Source organism: Meles meles, chromosome 18, assembly GCF_922984935.1.
Source record: "Meles meles chromosome 18, mMelMel3.1 paternal haplotype, whole genome shotgun sequence".
Classification (NCBI taxonomy): Eukaryota; Metazoa; Chordata; class Mammalia; order Carnivora; family Mustelidae; genus Meles; species Meles meles.
Genome location: NC_060083.1, coordinates 2,665,555 through 2,686,339, shown reverse-complemented (window position 1 = coordinate 2,686,339; position 20,785 = coordinate 2,665,555). Strand labels below are relative to the sequence as shown.

At 38.9% G+C, this 20,785-nt stretch overlaps 1 protein-coding gene across 12 annotated transcripts in view; it reads left to right on the top strand.

The window, feature by feature from the left end:
- The window catches only part of LOC123929614 (zinc finger protein 624-like), a 31,600-nt gene extending 11,706 nt beyond the window's left edge, over positions 1-19,894 (top strand). For 11 of the 12 annotated variants that reach the window (XM_045985494.1, XM_045985493.1, XM_045985497.1 and 8 more), the window contains 3 exons: positions 10,542-10,668; positions 11,376-11,471; positions 16,556-19,894. In XM_045985494.1, coding sequence (XP_045841450.1) covers positions 10,542-10,668; positions 11,376-11,471; positions 16,556-19,029 — 2,697 coding nt within the window. In that variant the 3' untranslated portion in view covers positions 19,030-19,894. Of the gene's footprint in view, positions 1-8,922; positions 9,024-10,541; positions 10,669-11,375; positions 11,472-16,555 lie in introns of all 12 variants that reach the window. The other variant, XM_045985504.1, reaches the window with a different exon arrangement.
- The last annotated feature ends 891 nt before the right edge of the window (positions 19,895-20,785 follow it).

The window sequence follows — 20,785 nt, the reverse complement described above, 5'->3', positions numbered from 1 at the left end:
AGATAAATAACGAGAAATACAATTCCTGGATCATAGGGTAGTTCTATTTTTAACTTTTTTTTTTCAAAGATTTTTATTTTTATTTATTTCACAGAGTGAGAGATCATAGGTAGGCGTGGGGGGGAAGCATGCTTCCTGCTGAGCAGAGAACCCCATGCGGGACTCAATCCCAGGACCCTGAGATCATGACCTGGACCGAAGGCAGAGGGTTAACCCACTGAGCCACCCAGGAACCCCGATTTTTAACTTTTTGAGGAAGCTCCATAGTGTTTTCCAGTATGCATGCTGCACCAGGATGCATTCCCAGTAACAGTGCATGAGTGTTCCTTTTCGTCACAACTTCACCAACAGTTCTTTCTGGATTTTTGATTTTTGCCATTCTAACAGGTGCGAGGTGGTATCTCATTGTAGTTTTGATTTGCATTTCCCTAATGATGAGTGATGTTGAGCATCTTTTCATGTGTCTGTTGGCCAGATGTCTTCTTTAGAGAAATGTCTTCTTGTCCATTTTTTAATTGGATTATTTGTGTTTTTGTTGAGTTGTATCAGCTCTTTACATATTTTGAATACTAGTGCTTTATCAGATATGTCATTTGCAAATATCTGCTCCCATTCAGTACGTTGTTTTAGATTGTTGGTTCTTTCCTTCTCTGTGCAGAAGCTTTTTGTTTTGATATAGTCCCAGTAGTTTATTTTTGCTTTTCTTTCTCTTGCCTCAGGAGACATATCTTAAAAAATTTTTGCTATGGCTGATGTCAGAGAAATAACCACCTGTGTGGTCTTCTAGGATTTTTATGGTTTTGGGTCTCACATTTAGGCCTTTAATACATTTTGAGTTTATTTTTTCTGTATGCTGTGAGAAAGTCATCCAGTTTCATTCATTTGCAGGTAGCTGTCCGGTTTTCCCAACCCCCGTTGCTGAGGACACTGTCTTTTTTCCATTGTACATTCTTTCTTCTTTGTCGAAGATTAGTTGACCACATAATTATGGTTTTATTATTTTTTAAGATTTTATTTATTTATTTGACACAGAGAGAGAGATCACAAGTAGGCAGAGAGGCAGGCAGAGAGAGGAGAGGAGCAGGCTCCCTGATCTGCAGAAAGCCCGAAGCGGGGCTGGATCCCAGGACTCTGAGATCGTGACCTGAGCTGAAGGCAGAGGCTTAACCCACTGAGCCATCCAGGCGCCCCTAATTATGGTTTATATCTAGGTTTTCTGTTCTGTTCCATTGATCTTTGTGACTATTTGTGCCAGTCCTGTACTGTTTTGGTTACTACAGCTTTATAGCATAACTTGAAGTCTGGAATTGTGATACCTTGTTTCACTTTTCTTTTTCAAGATTTCTTTGGCTATTTGGGGTCTTTTGTGGTTGCATACAAATTTTAGAATTGTTTGTTCTAGTTCTTTTAAAAATGCTCTTGGTATTTTGATAGGGATTGCGTTTAATCTGTGCATTGCTTTGGGTAGTTATAGACATTTTAACAATGTTTGTTCTTACAATCCATAACATGGAATATCTTTCCATTTCTTTGTGTTGTCTTCAGTTTCTTTCATCAGCATTTTATAGTTCTGAGAGTACAGGTCTGCATAGTACCTAGTTCCATAAGGTATAAGTTTAGAGTATTGATTTGATATCTTTCTTTTTTTAATGTAGGCATTCACAGCCATACACTTCCAACTACACACTTCTTTCACTGTCTCCCACAAATTTTGATAGAAAGTAATTCATTTTCATTATTCTCAAAGTAAGTTCTTTTTTTTTTTAAGATTTTATTTATTTATTTGACAGAGAGAGAGATCACAAGTAGGCAGAGAGGCAGGCAGAGAGAGAGGAGGAAGCAGGCTCCCTGCAGAGCAGAGAGCCCGATGTGGGTCTCGATCCCAGGACCCTGAGATCATGACCTGAGCCAAAGGCAGCGGCTTAATCCACTGAGCCACCCAGGCGCCTCTCAAAGTAATTTCTGAATTCCCTTGTGATTTCTTCTTTGACTCATTAGTTTTTTTTTTTTAATATTTTATTTATTTATTTGACACAGACAGAGATCACAAGCAGGAAGAGAGAGAGGAGGAAGCAGGCTCCCTGCTGAGCAGAGAGCCCGATGCAGGGCTCAATCCCAGAACCCTGGGATCATGACCCGAGCCGAAGGCAGAGGCTTTAACCCACTGAGCCACCTAGGCACCCTGACTCATTAGTTTTTTAAGAGTTATTTAATTCTTACGTGTTTTTGAATTTTCTGTTTTTTTTCTTGTTGATTTGTAGTTTCATTTCATTGTAATCAAAAGTGATGCTTTGTACGATTTCAGTCTTTTAAAATTTTGAGAGTTGTTTTCTGTCCTATCATATGGTCAGTCTTGGAGACTATTCCCCGTACACTTGAGAAGAATGTATGTTCTGCTATATTTGGATGCCTCAGTGTTCTACAGATGTCTGTTCAAGTCTTCTGTTTCCTTGTTGATATTCTGCCTTGTTGTCCTGTTACTGAAAATGGGGCATTGAAGTCTGTTGTTGGATAATGTCTTTGTTTCTTCAATTCTCTGAATTTTGTTTCTTGTTTTTTGAGATTCCTTTAAGGGAATATATGTTTAAATTTTTTATGTCTTACTAGTAAATTAACCAGTTTATCATTACAAAATACCTTTCTTTGCTTCTAATAACAATTTTTTTAAAGATTTTTTTTTTATTTATTTGATAGAGAGAGATCGCAAGGAAGCAGAGAGGCAGGCGGGGTGGGGGGCTTGACTTCAGGACCCTGAGACCATGACCTGAGCCAAAGGCAGAGGCCCAACCCACTGAGCCACCCAAGGCACCCTCTAAGAACAATTTTTATTTATTTTGTCTGACACTAAGATTGCTACTCTAGCACTCTTTTGTGTACTGTCTACACAGTATGTTTTTTCTATCCTTTTATATTCAACCTGTTTGGGTTTTTTAATTTAAATTGTGTCCTCTGGGGCTCTTGGGTGGCTTAGTTAAGTGTCTGCCTTCAGCGCAGGTCATGAGCCCCACCTTGGGCTTCCTGCTCAGTGGAGAGTCTGCTTTTCCCTCTGCTCCTACTCCTGCTTATGTTCTCTCTTTCAATATATAAATAAAACCTTAAAAAGAAATAAAGTGTGTCTTTTGTAGACACCATATATTTGTATCATTTTAAGAAAACTCCCTTCTGCCTTTTGATTAGAGTGTTGAGTTATTACTTTTAATTGAATGACTGATAAGGTCGAATTATGTCCTTTTTGCTATTTGTCTTCTTTATGTCTTACAGCTTTGTTTTGTTTCTTTCTCCTTTACTGCTTTGTTTTGTGTTAGGTATTTTCTAGTATCCTATTTGATTCCCTTATTTCTTTTTTAATACCTTTTTGAATTTTTTTTTTTAAGAATTTATTTATTTGACAGAGAGAGAGATCACAAGTAGGCAGAGAGGCAGGCAGAGAGAGAGGGGGAAGCAGGCTCCCCACTGAGCAGAGAGCCCGACGCGGGGCTCGATCCCAGGACCCTGAGATCATGACCCGAGCCGAAGGCAGAGGCTTAAACCACTGAGCCACCCAGGCGCCCCCCTTTTTGAATTTTTATCTAGTTCTTTCCCTGGGGATGATAATTAACGTCTTGACATAAAATGTATTTCAGATTAATGCCAATTTAACCTTAATAGTATGTAAATCTTTGCTCTAATTTAGATAGCTCCATTCCCTCAGTCTCCTGTGTATTCTTATTGTCATACAAATTATACCTTTTAGGGACACCTGTCTGGCTCAGTTCGTAGAGTTTGTGACTCTTGATCTCAGGGTTGTGAGTTTGAGCCCCATGTTGGGTATAGAGATTACTTAAATACAAAATCTTTAAAAAAAAAAAAAAATCAGGGTGCCTGAGTGGTATGGCCAGTTAAGCATCCTACTTTTGGTTTTGGCTCAGGTAGCAATCTCAGGGTCAGGTGATTGAGCCCCGTATCAAGCTCCATACTCAGAACGAAGTCCACTTGAGTTTCTCTCCCTCTCCCTCTGCCCCTCCCCACCTAGTGCAATCTCTCTCTGAAATAAACAAATAAATCTTTTTAAAAATCAACAACAAATTATAGGGCGCCTGGGTGGCTCAGTGGGTTAAAGTCTCTGCCTTCGGCTTGGGTCATGATCCCAGGGTCCTGGGATCGAGCCCCACATCGGGCTTTCTGCTCAGCAGGGAGCCTGCTTCCTCCTCTCTCTCTGCCTGCCTCTCTGTCTACTTGTGATCTCTGTCTGTCAAATAAGTAAATAAATAAAATCTTTAAAAAAAATATATATATACCTTTTATACATTTTGAGCCCATCAGCACAATGTTTTGATTTTTGTTTTATGCAGTTGTCTTTTAAAATTAGATTAAAGGGATGCCTGGGTGGTTCATTTGGTTAAACAACTTCCTCCAACTCAGGTCATTAACCTGGAGTGCCAAGATTGAGTCCCTAATTGGGCTCCCCGCTCAGCGGGGAGTCTGCTTCTGCCTCTGACCGGGCCCCCTCTCATGCTCTCTAATTGTCTCTCAAATAAATAAACAAAATCTTTAAAAAATAAAATTAGATTTAAAAGGGGGTACCTGGGTGGCTCAGTTCCAACACTTGATTTTGACATAAGTCATGATCTCAGGGTCATGAAATCATGTGCTCAGTGGGGAGTCTGCTCGAGATAGACTTTCTCCCTTGCCCTTCCCACCCCACACCTGTGCTGTCTCTCAAATAAATAAATCTATGGACTTGTGTTGCTGTCTAGTGTCCTTTCATTTTACTTGAAATGAATTTAGTGCAGGCCAGATGTCTTAGCAGTGAATTCTCTCATTTTCTATGTATCATTTTTGAAGGATAATTTTGCTGGCTGTAGAATTCTTTGTTGACTTTTTTTCTTCCAGGATTCTGAATGTTGTAACACAGCCTTCTACTTTCACTGATTTCTGGTTAGAAATCAACTGACATCGTTACTGAAGATCCCTTGCACATAAGGAGTCCCTTCTGTTTTGCTTCTTTCAGGATTCTCTCCTAATCTTTTCATCAGTTTGACTATAACATGTGTAGGCATGGGTCTCTGATTTTATCTACTTAGTGTTCATTGAGCTTCTTGTATGTGCAGATTAATGTTCACCAAATTTGGGAGTTGTTGTTTTTGTTTTTTTTTAACCATGAGAGAGAGAGCGTGAGAGGGGGACAGAGGGAGAAGGAGAAGCAAGCAGGCTCCCCATTGAGCAGGAAGCCCAATGCAGGGCTCTATCCCAGGACCCTGGGATCATGGTCTGAGCAGAAGGCAGATGCTCAACCGACTGAGCCATCCAGGTGCCCCAACCATTATTTATTTGAATATTTTTTCTGCCTCTTTTCCCGCTCTCCTTCAGGGACTCCCGTCATCCATATATTGGTATTCTCATTGTTCCACAAGTCTCTGAAGTTCTGTTCACTTTTTCATTCTATTTTGCTCTGTTCCTCAGTCTAAATAATGTCATTTTATCTTTTTCCAAGTTACCAGTTCTCTCCCTCTCTCTCTCTCTCTCTTTTTTTTGCCTGTTTATTTTAGTCTGTTTGGGCTTCTATAGACAAAAGACTGGGTGGCTTATAGAGAAGGGAAACTTACTCATCACGGGTCTGAAGGCGGGATGTCTGATATCAGCGTGCCAGCATGTTCAAATGAAGGCTCTCTTCTGGGTCACAGACTTCTCACTGTACTCTCATGTGGCAGAAGGAGCTAGGGATCTCTCTGGAGTTACTTTACTAAGGCATTACTTCCATTCATGAGGGTTCCACCTTCATGACTTAAGTATCTCCCAAAGGCCAGACTTCCTAATGTCATCACACTGGGCTTTATGATTTTGACACATGAAAGTGGGGACGGAGAAGGAGACACAAACATTCACACTCTACTGCTGCTCAATTTGCTCCTTCCTTTCACGGAACCTCTCTAGTGAATTTTTTATTTCAGTTATATTTTCCAACTACAGAATTTCTTATTTCATAAGATACCATTTTCATAATTTCCTTTAATTCTTTAGATGAGCTTTTTAGATCTTTGAATATACTTTTAATATTCATTTAATGTCTTCATTTGGTAAGTACAACTTCTTGGCTTCCTTAAGGACATTTTCCATTGACTTTTCTTTAACCATGACCTATGCTTTCTTGTCTCTTTGTGTATCTTATAACTCTTCTTCAAAACACATATTTTAAATAAAACGATGCAGCAACTCTAGAAATCGGATTCTGTGGTCCCCAGGGTTCGTTGTTGCTGCTCCTGCTGCTGTGTTGTTTTGTTTCGTGACTTTTCTGGACTAATTCAGTAAAGTCTGTATTCTTTGTCGTGTGCAGTCTTTTTGAAATATCTGCTTGGTCGACATAGTAATTAATGACTGAACACAGATTTCCTTAAACGTCTTAAACCAGCAAGTCTTCTAACATTTGTCAAAAGATTTTGTATGTGCTGGGCATACCTTCTCTTCCTAGTCTTAAGTAGGAGTTTACAACTCTTGCTGTCACAGAAACTTAGGGTGAGCCAAAGGTGAGAGCTTAGGGTCTTCTTAACTTGGGGCTTAGCTCTTGGTGGGAAAAGAAAAGAAAACCCAGTAAGTTCATTACACTTTGAGTGACTTGTGAAGTGTTTAACAGTAGTTTATGTACTGTTGTGCTCTCCCACATTAGCTGTAGTTTGCTGTTAGCAGAATGAAAAGCTTGTTTCATGGACTTTCAGGTACAAATAAATAAAGGGGTTAAACAGTTGACAAGTATACAGATCTATACGGCAGGAAAACACCACAGAGGAAATCTGTTTCTTCTGATATAGAGCAAATCATAGACAAATAAAATCTAACTCAAAACTTTTGGCTGATGAGCTAGTCAGGATCTTTCGTTTATTAGATCATGAGTTAGAGATTATGAGTTCGAATCCTGGAGTCCCACTGCCTGAATTTGCATCCAGACTTGACCTCTGAGAACTTGGACAAGACATGGAGCCTTGTCATGCCTCACGTGTCTTATTAGCACCTTCCTTATTGGGAGGACTCAGTCATTAACAAGGCCTTAGATTAGTACCTGACAAATATTATGCACTGTATGTATACAAAAGAAGAGAGAGTGGTTTCATGAATCCTTTTGTACCTAATGCCTGTGTTCAACAATGATCAGCCCCCGGATAATCATATTTCATTTGTAATCTTACCCTCTCTCATTAATTATTTTCAAGCATATACATTATATAATTTCATTGGTAACTATCTTGTTATATATCTATAACATTTTTTTTAATATTTTATTGATTTATTTAACAGAGAGAGACAGAGAGATCACAAGTAGGCAGAGAGGCAGGCAGAGACGGTGGGGTGGGGGGAAGCAGGCTCCCCAGTGAGCAGAGAGCCGGATGTGGGGCTTGATCCCAGGACCCTGAGATCATGACCTGAGCCAAAGGCAGAGGTTTAACCCACTGAGCCACCCAGGTGCCCCTCTATAACATGTTTTTTCTAATGTTAAGTATATTACCATGGTTTCAGCTAAAAATCAGCAAAAAGCCTTAATACTATCAAATGTTGACTTAGTATTCGTTTTCCTGGTTGATTCATATGTTATGATTGGTTAACATTGTCTCCTAGGTCACTTTTAGGCTAGAGTTTCCTGCTTCCCTCTTTTTTTCTCCTTCTAATAATTCGTTGAAGAAACCCACGTTATTTGTACTTTCTTTGTACTGTTATTTGTACTTATTTGTACTGTTGCCCAGTAGAGTAGCCACTAGCCACTGTTGAGGACCTGAAATATCACTAGTCCAAATTGGAATGACCTGTAAATTTAAAATGCGTGTCATGAGGCACCTGGGTGGCTCAGTGCATTAAGCCTCTGCCTTCGGCTCAGGTCATGATCCCAGGGTCCTGGGATCGAGCTGCACATCGGGCTCTCTGCACAGCGGGGAGCCTGCTTCCTCCTCTCTCTCTGCCTGCCTCTCTGCCTGCTTGTGATCTTTCTTTGTCGAATTAAAAAAAAAAAAAAAAACTTAAAAAAATAAAATGCGAGTCATATTTCAAAGTCTTAGTACAAAAGATAGTGTTCATAATTTTTACATTGATTGCATGTTGAGATTATAATACTGCATATATATTAGGCTGAATAATATTAAAAATTTCACTTGTTTCCTTTTATTTTTAATGGGTCTGCTAGAAACCTCAACTTACATATGTGACTTGCAATACACTTCTTTCTTTTTTATTTACTTACTTTTTTTTTTTTTTTAAGATTTTATTTATTTACTTGACAGAGATAGATCACAAGCAGACAGAGAGGCAGGCAGAGAGAGAGAGAGGGAAGCAGGCTCGCTGCTGAGCAGAGAGCCCGATGCGGGACTTGATCCCAGGACCCTGAGATCATGACCTGAGCCGAAGGCAGCGGCTTAACCCACTGTGCCACCCAGGCACCCCTATTTACTTACTTATTTTTAAAGATTTTATTTATTTATTTGACACAGAGAGAGATCACAAGTAGGCAGAGAGGCAGGCAGAGAGAGAGGGGGAAGTAGGCTCCCTGCTGAGTGGAGAGCCTGATGTGGGGCTCAATCCCAGGACCCTGGGATCATGACCTGAGCCAGAGGCAGAGGCTTTAACCCACTGAGACACCCAGATACCCCTGCAATACACTTCTATTGATTTAGAATTTCACACAACCTGGATTTTATTGATAGTTAAATAAGGGTTATTTAAGATGTTTTTCTGTCCCCTGTATTTCCAGTATATTGTTAGTTGGATCTGGAGGCTTAATCAGATTCTGATTTGATTCTTTTCAAAATGTTTTTGGCACACATCTGGTGTATACCCCCGGAAGGCACATAATGCCTAGTTGAGGCCTCTTTGGTATATTTGCAGCCACTGATGAACCTTTAATTCGTTAGAGGTTGCAAAATGATGATGTTCTAATTTTCATTGTTCCTTTTCATGTATGAGCTGGAATCCTTCCATAAAGAGAAATCTCTCCTCACCAGCTGTGTGATCACAATTGACTACTGTGCAAGCTGTAAATATTTTCCATAGGAAAAGGACAAAAGGTTAATTCTTTCTATTTATTTATCAGTTTCCAGGCATCCTCCAAAAATATTGAGTATGTTTATAGTAGTATATGGAATCATGAACTTAAATGTGTTTTTGAAACACATTGTATTTATTATCCTCACTGATGTTCAAATTATCCCATTATTATTAAGTAGTGGGAGCCTCTTCAAGTTTCTCCTGCGCCTTAGATATGATCTTAGTAGTCTTTGATAGCTGCCTTGCCTTTGGTATCACAGAATGTTCCAGGCCTTTGTTCCTTTTAGTGATAAGTAATACTTGGAGGCCACATTCTAGCTTGCATCATGTTACCTTATTAGTTATTGTTTGTATTTTTAAGCCTTTTCCATGGATGAAACTAGGAAATATATTTTATTTTCTTCCTTAAAACTAAAATAATTCACGAGTTTATACTGATACTTCCAATTCAAATTTGGATCTATGGAGTTACTGCATCATCTCACCAATATCACATTATATCTTCTTTCTGTCATGCCACCTTTATTGGTTCTCAGTGACGTCAATATACTAATTTGCTTTAGCAAACACTGTGCACACAGCAGTTACAAAATAGCATTTTCATCACTACCACCAACAGTATGATTATTTATTGAAAACATAGTTTTTGCTTTTTGCCATTCTTTTTCTTCTTGGGGTATATATCACAAAGGATATACAGAAAATTGTTGTTTTAAAGTCACTTAAAATATTTCATCTTTGATGAATGTCTGTGCTTCAAACTGCTTTCATTTTCCTTTTAATTTTTAGGGATGACTTTACAATTTTTTTTTTTTCATAATACGTTGACATGGTCTACAAAACAGGAAATACTCAAAAGAGTCTAGCTTCTAATTCCAGTCCTCTGCACTCTCTCTGTTCCCTTCTTCTAACAGGTAACCACTAAAAAAAATTTATGCCTCATTCTTGCATTTTTTTATACAAGCACCTATGTAATTCATACCCTGACCAAAGAAGTTCTCCAGAGTGCCCATGATTTCTTATTTTTTCTTGCTCAAAGACAGAGCTTACAATATTCTGTATATACAACCTGAATGATAAACTGTATGTTTTATTAAGTCATATTCTGTACATTTGGTACTGAGGAAGAGCAGATAGTATAGATAACCCAGGGTTTTGAGGGAGAAAGGATGATTTGGGTAGAAACTACTAGCTGTTATCAAATGTTAGGACGTTCTAGGGAAGGAGGAAACCATGCTGTTTGACTCCAGATAATGTAGTAAGACCAATATTTCAAAATTAGAGAAATCCAGATTTTAAGTAGTCTGAAAAGAAAATCCTGCTTCAAGTAAAACTCAGGAAATCGAATGGGCTTCCTCTTGTGGTTTTAGGTTCTTATCGCTGGAGAGATTCACTCAGCCTCTGAGGGTTGAACTGGTTGACTTCAGTGGTCATTGGTGATTCTGATTTCTGGAGTATTCCTCCAGTTTTGTATGTATTATTCTGCCCAACAGGTCTCATTGTGTAGTCCCTGGGTGATCACAGTGTATTTATTTTAGGATCCCGTGACATTTAAAGATGTGGCTATAGACTTCACGTTAGAAGAGTGGAGGTTGATGGACCCTTCACAGAGGAACCTACACAAGGATGTGATGCTAGAGAATTATAGGAATCTTGTCTCCCTGGGTAAGAATGACTTCTGGTTCCCGGACCTACCCACGTGATCAGGTGTGCTGAAGATACAGAGCCTCTAAAGTACTTAACTGATCTGGGGTTAGAGTTTAGGCATTAAAATCTTATATTAGGGGGATATTGTTGGGATCATGCTATCCCTTGCTCTTAATTAAATGGCCCACCCATTGTGGAGTAAGAAGTACATATTTCATTGGCATCTTGGAGATTGTTGACAGCTCCCCAGATTTAGGACTGAAGTTTTTTCTGATCATTTTTGTAAATGGGAGTTATCAGTACCTCCAGAAAGAAAGGAACAGATGTGTTCGTTTTCTTTCTAAACTCAGATTATTCCCATGATCTATAATCCCAGAAAACCTAGGATCATAGTGTTGGGCTCCTTTGTACTCATCTGTAACACCACCGTACAATAGAATGTTCTGTGTCTGTGCTGTCCAGTAGGACAGGCACTAGCCCTTTGGGGCTACTGAGAGCTTGAAATCTGGCTATTCCAATGGAAGAACTGAATTTTAAGTGTTATATAGTTTTAACTAATTTAAGTTTAAATAGCTCCGGTGGCTATTCACAACTGTATTGGGCAGTGCGTCTCTAGAACTTTCCATAAGAACCACTCTGCACTGAAGATTAAGAGCTGAGACTACATTTGGCAGTAGTTCTTACTCACAGACACAGTCAAGTCCTATTCATTTTTCTCTGAACAGGGCTCGCAATTTCCAAACCAGACATGATAGCTCATTTGGAGGCTGGAAAAGGACCATGGGTGGTAGTGAGAGAAATTGCAAGAACCCCCTACCCAGGTGAGTGCGTAAGAACCAGGAGGACGGGATTTCATTCAAGTTCATAGGTTATGGATGGAGCAGAACCTCTGAAATATTTTGGGCAGTATCCTTGCTCAGAACTATCTCAGAAGAAGAGAGTCCCTTCCTCCCTTGCTCACTCTCTTTTCCCTGTCCTGTTGCTTCTCTCTACTTGTGATTCCCATCCTACTTTTCTTCCTGGAGGACATGATCTTCGTAATTAGTCCTTCATTCAGACATGCAGGAAGCACCCCTTTCTGTTCTGTCCTCTTAAGTTAACTCTAACTTTACATTTTTCTCATTTGTTTAACCATTTCCTGACATCTCTTCCTTCACCAATTTTCCTGAAAACGCTTTCCTAAGGGTCCCCTCTGGTTCCGTTTAAGCCAGACCTACTTACTCATTATTTCACTTTGTTCACCTGTAAGCCTGCTGCAATTCTGGGGGCACGCTCCTCTTCTCCTCCAGGTTCTTTGCTAATTGAAAATACAAGGAACCAGTGGAAAGTCAAAATACAGTCTTTATTTATGTATTTAATGAATATTTATTGGATATCTGTATTCTGCATAGTGGGTTATATACTAGTTCTAGAGCAATGAGTAAGATGGACCAGGTCCGGGGTGCCTGGGTGGCTCATTGGGTTAAAGCCTCTGCCTTCAGCTCAGGTCATGATCGAGCCCCACATCAGGCTCTCTGCTCATCAGGGAGCCTGCTTCCTCCTCTCTCTCTGCGTGCTTCTCTGCATACTTGTGATCTCTGTCTGTCAAATAAATAAAATCGTTTAAAAAAAAAAAGATGATTTAAAAAAAAAAAAAAAGATTGACCAGGTTCTTGCCATCATGAAGATTAAATTTTGAGAAATTAACAAGTATAGAAATAAAAAGAAGCGAAATAATGGTTGTAACAGTCTTCAGTTATGAGATAAATTGGGGATATGAAAGAGTGACTGGGATGGGGATGAGGGTGCCTCCTCCAAATGGTCAAGGAAGGCTTCTGAGGGGCGACATCTGCCTTGAAGATTCAGAAGCAACCAGCCAAGGGAGGAGGAAAAGAGGCATTCCAGGCAAGGGACTGGACACAGAAAAGAATGAGGGGCGTCTGGGTGGATCAGTTTTTGGGCTTCTGCCTTTGGCTGAGGTCATGATCCCAGGGTCCTGGGATTGAGCCCTATTTCAGGCTCCCTGCTCAGCAAGAAGCCTGCTTCTGCCTCTCCCACTCCTCCAGTTTGTGTTCCCCCTCTTGCTATGTCTCTCTCTGTCCAATAAATAAAATCTTTTTTAAAAAGTAATGAAATGTGTTCTTACAATGAAAAGGAGGCTGTTATGACTAAAGCCTAAGTAAGCAGGAAACTGGGGAGACAACATCCTGCCTACTCAGAGCTTTGTAGGTGATGGTAACCATTTGGATTTTAATCAAAGTGAGCGGGAAGGCATCAGTGGACTTTAATGAAGGGTTTTTAGGAAATAACTTTGTGTGTGGAAATCGAGATTGAGGACATTAAACCAGGTAATGAGGTTGTTACGATAGTCTAGGCAGAGATTGTAACGTGGATTAAGCTGATAGTGGGGATGGAATCCAAGAAATGGATTCTAGTTCAATTGAGAATTTTATCATTATGCCATCGGTAACTCAGTGGTGTTATACATATTCTTTTCATGTATCAATACTATAGATTTTTTATTCAAGTATAATTAACAGTTTTATATGAGTTTCAGGTGAGTTTTATATGACTTTCAACTGAAAAAAAAATTCAGTTTTATAGGAGTTTCAGTTCAATGTAATGATTCAGTAATTCTATTCATGGCTGGGTGCTGATCAAGATAAATGTGCTCTTAATCCCCGTCACCTATTTCACCCATCCCCCACCTGCCTCCCCTCTGGTGACCACCAGTTTGTTCTCAATATTTAAGAGTCTGTAGTTTTCTTTAATCTCTTTTTTCATCGTTCATTGTTTTGTTTCCTGTATTAAACTCTGACTGCCTTATTTCACTTAGCATAATACCCTCTAGCTCCATCTATGTTGTTGCAAATGGCAAGATTTCATTCTTTATCGTGGCCAAGTAATACTCCATTGTGTGTACACATCACATCTCCTTTATCCAATCGTCTCTCAGTGGACACTTGGGTGGCTTCCATAGCTTGACTATTGTAAAAAATGCTGCAGTAAACATAGAGGTACATGTATCTTTTCAAATTAGTGTTTTTGTTTTATTTGGGTTCGTACCCAGTAGTGGAATGACTGGATCATATGATAATTGTTAAGTTTTTGAGGAATCCTCCTACTGTTTCCCACAGTGGCTGCACCAATTTACATTCCTGCCAGTGGTGAATGAGGGTTCCTCTTTTTTTTTTTTTTTTGAGGGTTCCTTTTTCTTCCCATCCTCACCAACATTTCTTATTCATTGTGTTTTTTTTATTTCAGCCTTTCTGGTGTGTGTGAGGTGGTATCTCATTGTGGTTTTCATTTGCATTTTCCTGATGTGTAGTGATGTTGAGCATCTTACCATGTTTCCATCAGCCATTCTGTATTTCTTCAGAAAAACGTCTTTTCCTGCCTTCTCCCCATTTTCAATTGAATCATTTGTTTTTTGGGTGTTGAGTTCTTTTGGATATTAAGCCCTTATCAGATATATCATTTATAATTATCTTCTCCCATTCAATAGGTTGTCTTCTTGTTTTGTTGGTGATTTCCTTCACTATGCAAAAAGTTTTTTAGCTTTGTGTGATCCCAGTAGTTTCTGATTTCCTTGCCTGAGGAGATTTATCTAGAAAAATGTTCTGTGCCCAGTGTCAAAGAAACCACTGCCTATGTTCCCTTCTAGGAATTTTATGGTTTGAGCTCTCACACTTCGGTGTTTAGTCCGTTTTGAGTTTATTTTGTGCATATGGTGTAAGAAAGTGGTCCGGTGCCATTCTTCTGCATGGAGCTGTCCAGTTTTCCCAGCACTGTTTCTTGAAGACACGGTCTTTGCCCCGTTGTATATTCTTGCGTCCTTTGTTATTAATTAGCCATATAAATATGGGTTTATTTCTGGACTCTGTTCTGTCCTATTCCATTGATCTGTGTCTGGTTTTGTGCCAGTATTATACTGTTTTGATCACTGCCACATTATAATATATCATGAAATCTGAGAGACTGAAACCCCCAGCTTTGTTCTTTTCTGAACGGGGTTGGTGATCATAACCTGAGCCAAAATCAAGAGGCGGATACTTAACCAAATGAGCCATCCAGGAGCCCTTGTTCTTTTTTTTTTTTTTTTTTCTTTTTAATATTGCTTTGGGTATGTGGGGTCCTCTCTGGTTCCATACAAATTTTGGGATTATTTGTTCTAATTCTATGAAATATGTTGTTAGTATTTTGATAGGAATTACATTGAATATGTACATTCCTTTGGGTAGTATGGACATTTTAACAGTACTGGTTCTTCCAGTCCATAAGCATGGAATCCATTTCCATTTGTTTGTGTCATCTTCAGTCCTTTTCATTAACATTGAGTGTTGGAAATATTATATATATTTTTAAGCATCTGCCTTTGGCTCGGGTCATGATCCCAGGATCCTGGGATCCAGTCCTACATCGGGCTCCTTGCTCGGCAGGAAGCCTGCTTCTCCCTCTGCCTGTGCACTCTCTCCCCCTCTCTCTGACAATTAAATAAAATCTTTAAAAAAATAAAAATAACTTAAAAAAAAAGAAAATATGTATTTTTAAAAGAGTAAATGAAAAGTGACATTACATAGTTTTAGATGACTCTTTAGAGAAGATAACCCCCACCACCATGAAGAGGGAAAATGAAATGGGGCAGTAGCTACAGGAAAGTATGGAATGAATAACAAAACTCTTTTGTCTTATATTTGAGATGGGAGTTTTATGGCATATTTGAGTGCTGACAAGAATAATGCCATAGTGGAGAGGGAGAAATTGATGTTGCAAGACCAAGATGGGACTCAGTGAAGAACGAAAACAGAAGTGTGTGAGAAGGTTAAAGGAAATAAACTCAAGAAAGGAAAAGGAAGGGGACGCCTGGGTGGCTCAGTTGGTTAAGCGGCTGCCTTTGGCTCAGGTCATGATCCTATCGTCCTGGGATTGAGTCCCATATCAGGCTCCTTGCTCGGCAGGGAGCCTGCTTCTCCCTCTGCCTCTGCCTGCCTCTCTGCCTATTTGTGATCTTTCTCTCTCTGTCTGTCTCTCTCTGACAAATAAATAAATAAAATCTTTAAAAAAAAAAAAAAAAAGGAAAAGGAGGGATTTACCATTGATAGGCAGAGAGGCCGCCTCTTCTGCTTTAACACTAGGAAGGATGGAGAAGGCAGTGCAGATAATAGGTCAACACCTATAGGAATATCAAGGCATTCTGTCATAATAGATTCTGAATTGAAAGAAAAATAAGAAGCAAGACCATCAGCTTATGGTGAGGAGAAAAGAAAGAGCTGTGAGAGAGGGAAAGATAGATATTTTTAAGATACATTGATTTCATTAGGGAAGCCATGTTGGCCTGATGCTTTTTTTTTTTTTTTTTAATTCCACAGAGATCACAAGTAGTCAGAGAGGCAGGCTGAGACAGAGAGGGGAAGCAGGCTCCCTGCCGAGCAGAGAGCCTGACGTGGGGCTCGATCCCAGGACGCCCAAGATACATCAAAGGATTTGAATAAGCTACTCTGACATGGAAATTTGAGAAAGCCCTTATTTAAAAAGCTAGCAAACGAGTGAGAACAAATGGAAAGTATAGTGAGAGCAATATCTGGTTTGTAGAGTAAATGGGAATAAAAAAAATAATCACAACCTATGTCAAATGATCTGGGGAAAAAAGTTTATTGTAAAGGGAAGTATTTAAGATACTTAGATTCTAGGAGGGTTACCGTGAATGAATTTTTTTGTAGGAGAAAAGTGAATTTACTGCTTTGGTTCTTGGCTCAACTAGCCTCCTTCAAACATACATCTTTCTTCTTAAAAACAAGGCCGGTTTGCAAGCAGTTAAAACTTTATATTCGTTATCAGCTAAGGTTTCCTTTTTATTTTCTTGTTTACTGACATCTTCCTAACTTCAGAAATAGGAGTCATTTGATTTATCTTTTTCTTTCCCCAGAGTTGGAGACCAAACCTGCAACCAAGAATGCTGTATCAACAGAGGATATTTCTGAGGATGTATCACAAGAGACCGTAATAGATAAACTCACGGAGAATGTTCTATGGAACTCCAGAATGGGAGGATTATGGAAATGGAATGAAAGAATATTAGGATTGCAAAATAGTCAGGAAAATCATTTGAATCGAAAAATGGTTACTCACAAGAAAATTTCCTCTGGGCAAAGAAGATTTAGATTTGGATCTCTTCTTTTTCCTGAAGCAGGCATTATCACGGAAGAACCCCACAGCAAATGCCAAACACCTGAGAATTTCACTGAGATTTTAGATTTGATTACAGATACCCATCTGGGGAAGAAACTTTGCAAGGATACAGAAGGCAGCAAAGCCATAAGGCCTACTTCAGAACTTACCTTGGGGGAAAAATACAATAATAAAGAAAAGCCCTATAAATGTAGTACATGTAAAAAGTCCTTTTATTGTAGGTCATTGCTCACTCATCATCAGAGAACTCACACTAAAGAAAAACCTTATGAATGTAATGAATGCGGGAAAATGTTTAGCCAGCCTTCATATCTCAGTCAACATAAAAAAATTCACACAGGAGAAAAACCCTATAAATGTAATGAATGTGAGAAAGCATTCATTAAGTATTCATACCTTACTGTACACCACAGAATGCATACAGGAGAGAAACCTTATAAATGTGATGAATGTGGAAAGGCCTTCATGCGTTCTTCATCCCTAATTATACATCAGAGGATTCATACTGGGGAGAAACCATATAAATGCACTGACTGTGAGAGGGCATTTGCCAAAATGGTAAATCTCAAAGAGCATCAGAAAATTCATACTGGAGTGAAACCTTATAAATGCTGTGATTGTGAAAAGTCATTCAGGACTAAGTCATACCTTACTGTACATCAAAGGACCCATACTGGAGAGAAACCATATAAGTGTACTGAATGTGAGAAAGCTTTCACTAACACATCACAACTTACTGTACATAAAAGAAGAAGGCACACTGGAAAGAAAACCTATAAATGTAATGAGTGTGGGAAGGTTTTCAGAAGGAACTCGGGCTTTAAGACCCATCAAAGAACACATACTGGAGAGAAATCATTTAAGTGTAATGAGTGCGGGAAAGCATTTAGCCAGATGGTACATATCACAGAACATCAGAAAATCCATAGCGGAGAGAAACCCTATAAATGTGATGTCTGTGGAAAAGCCTTTAGGAGTAGTTCATACCTTACAGTGCATAGGCGAACACATATTGAAGAAAAACCCTATACATGTAAGGAATGTGGAAAAGGTTGTATCACTCAATCGCTGCTAACTCGCCATCAGAGAATTCATACTGGGGAAAGGCCCTATAAGTGTGAAGAATGTGGAAAAGCCTTCAGAATTAACTCAGACCTTACTGTTCATATGAGGGTACATACTGGAGAAAAACCCTATAAATGTAATGAGTGTGGGAAGGTTTTCAGAAATAAGTCAGGTTTTAATAAGCATCAAAGAACACATACTGGAGTGAAACCATTTAAGTGTAATGACTGTGGGAAAGCATTTAGCCAGATGGTACATGTCACAGGACATCAGAAAATCCATAGCGGAGAGAAACCCTATAAATGTGATGTCTGTGGAAAAGCCTTTAGGAGTAGTTCATACCTTACAGTGCATAAGCGAACACATACTGGAGAAAAACCCTACACCTGTAAGGAATGTGGAAAAGGTTGTATCACTCTATCGTTGCTAACTCTCCATCAGAGAATTCATACTGGGGAAAGGCCCTATAAATGTGAAGAATGTGGAAAAGCCTTCAGAAGCAACTCAGAACTTACTGTTCATCTGAGGAGGCATACTGGAGAAAAATCCTATAAATGTAATGAGTGTGGGAAGGTTTTCAAAAATAAGATAGGCTTTAATAACCATCAAAGAACACATGCTGGAAAGAAACCATTTAAGTGTAATGACTGTGGGAAAGCATTTAGCCAGATGGTACATGTCGCAGAACATCAGAAAATCCATAGTGGAGAGAAACCCTATAAATGTGATGTCTGTGGAAAAGCCTTTAGGAGTAGTTCATACCTTACAGTGCATAAGCGAACACATACTGGAGAAAAACCCTATACATGTAAGGAATGTGGAAAAGGTTGTATCACTTCATGGCGCCTAACTCGCCATCAGAGAATTCATACTGGGGAAAGGCCCCATAAATGTGAAGAATGTGGAAAAGCCTTCAGAACCAACTCAGACCTTACTGTTCATCTGAGGGTGCATACTGGAGAAAAACCCTATAAATGTAATGAATGTGGGAAAGCCTTCAGAACCAACTCAGAACTTACTCTACATCTGAGGAAGCATACTGGAGAAAAACCCTATAAATGTAATGAGTGTGGGAAAGCCTTTAGGAGTAGCTCCAGCCTTACTGTCCATCAAAGAATCCATCAAAGAGAAACTCAGCTAATATAAAGATTAATAATGCGTTCATCCAGATGCCAACACCACAAGAGGAATGAAACTGTGTCTTTTATGGACAATTCACCAGAGAAAATACACACTTAGGAGATACTTTAGAGGGGGATGTCTGGGTGGCTCAGTTGGTTAAGCATCTACCTTCTCTCAGGTCCTGCCTGATTCCGGGGTCCGGGAATCAGGCCCCACATCGTGCTCCCTGCTCAGCGGGGAGTCTGCTTCTCCCTCTGCCCCTCCCCCTGCTCTTGCTCTCTCTCTCATGCTTGCTGAAATAAATAGTCTTTTAAAAAGAGAGAGATACTTTAGAAACATAAGAATGTGGTAAAGCATACCGTCATGTTAAATCTTAGAAGGTCTAAGGAAATTCACAATAGAGAAAAATAATGGGCAAATGAAAATATCCAGATTTCATACTTTACTCAACAAATCATCTTCCGTGAATTGCCTATACATTTTTTGCCCATTTTTGTATTGGTTTGTCTTACAAATCTGGAGGTGCTCTTTATATGTTTGAAATATTCATCCTTTTTCATGTGTGTTGCAAATTTTTTTAATCTAGTGATTGTCTATGCTTTTTTATATAGTAAAATAACATTTTAATTTTTCACAGTAAGATATTTATATATTCTCCTTTTTAGATTGTTACTTTACTCTTTTAGAAAGTTAAAAAGGTATCCTTAATCCCTAGGTTATACAATAGTCTCCTAAATTTGTTTTCTAAGATTTTGATTATTTTTACATTAAAGTCTTCAATCCATCTGGACTAGATGGTAGTCATAGAAGAGTAAATGGCGATTAATCTCTGAAAATGTTAATGAATCTAAGAAGTACTCAGGGAAATGTGAATTAAAACAACCAATGAGCTGTCACTTTGACTTCATGAAGTTGGCAGAAATTAAGAGATCTTTTGCTAGTGGGTTTTGGGAAACCATCTACTTCTACAAAAATGTTATATATCAACTTACATTTCCACCAGCAATTCAGCAATATATAATTTTTAAAATAATCCTTTGACCTAGCAATCTCATGTTGGGAATCTGCCCCCACAGAAGTGACATCGTCAATGCATAAAAATACAATTAAGAGGTTTTGCTGAACTATTGTTTGTAGAGGCAAAGTAGAAAACCAAGAGGAGACAAAGTGAATGACCATTAATGGGGGAATAAATGGTGACATAACCATTCTGTGGAACAGCAGGAGAGTGATTGTTAAAATTAGTTATAGCTATACTAGTTGATCTCAAGGTATTTCCACAATTTTAATAACTAATTACCTTATTACAGAGCTTTATGTGTACAGGATTTCATGTTTGTTATTGATCACACCCATTTATGTATATATGTGTATGTGATTAGCATGGAAACAAGTATATATACTAGAAGAATATATGCCAGGCTGTTATTATTGAAGGGAGGGAAAAGAGAAGTAAGAGAGAAGTAGGGGAAAGGACCGGAATTTTTATGTAAGTGCAGCATGTATGGTATAAAACAATGTAAAACTGTATTTGTGTAAACTTTTTAGACCCATGAATGAAAGGATGGTCTCCAAAAAGGTAATGATTGTTTTAGAGTTGGTGGAGTATCCAGGTTTTGTTTGTTTGTTTGTTTGACTTGTGCACTTTTCTGTATTTCATAGGTTTTCTTTCCAGTGAGCATGCAATATTTACATAAACATTCCTGTTTATGTTTTTCCAACCTCTTTTACTGTGGAGGTAATTTACTGGACATCTGTTACATACCAAGAATTACCCTAA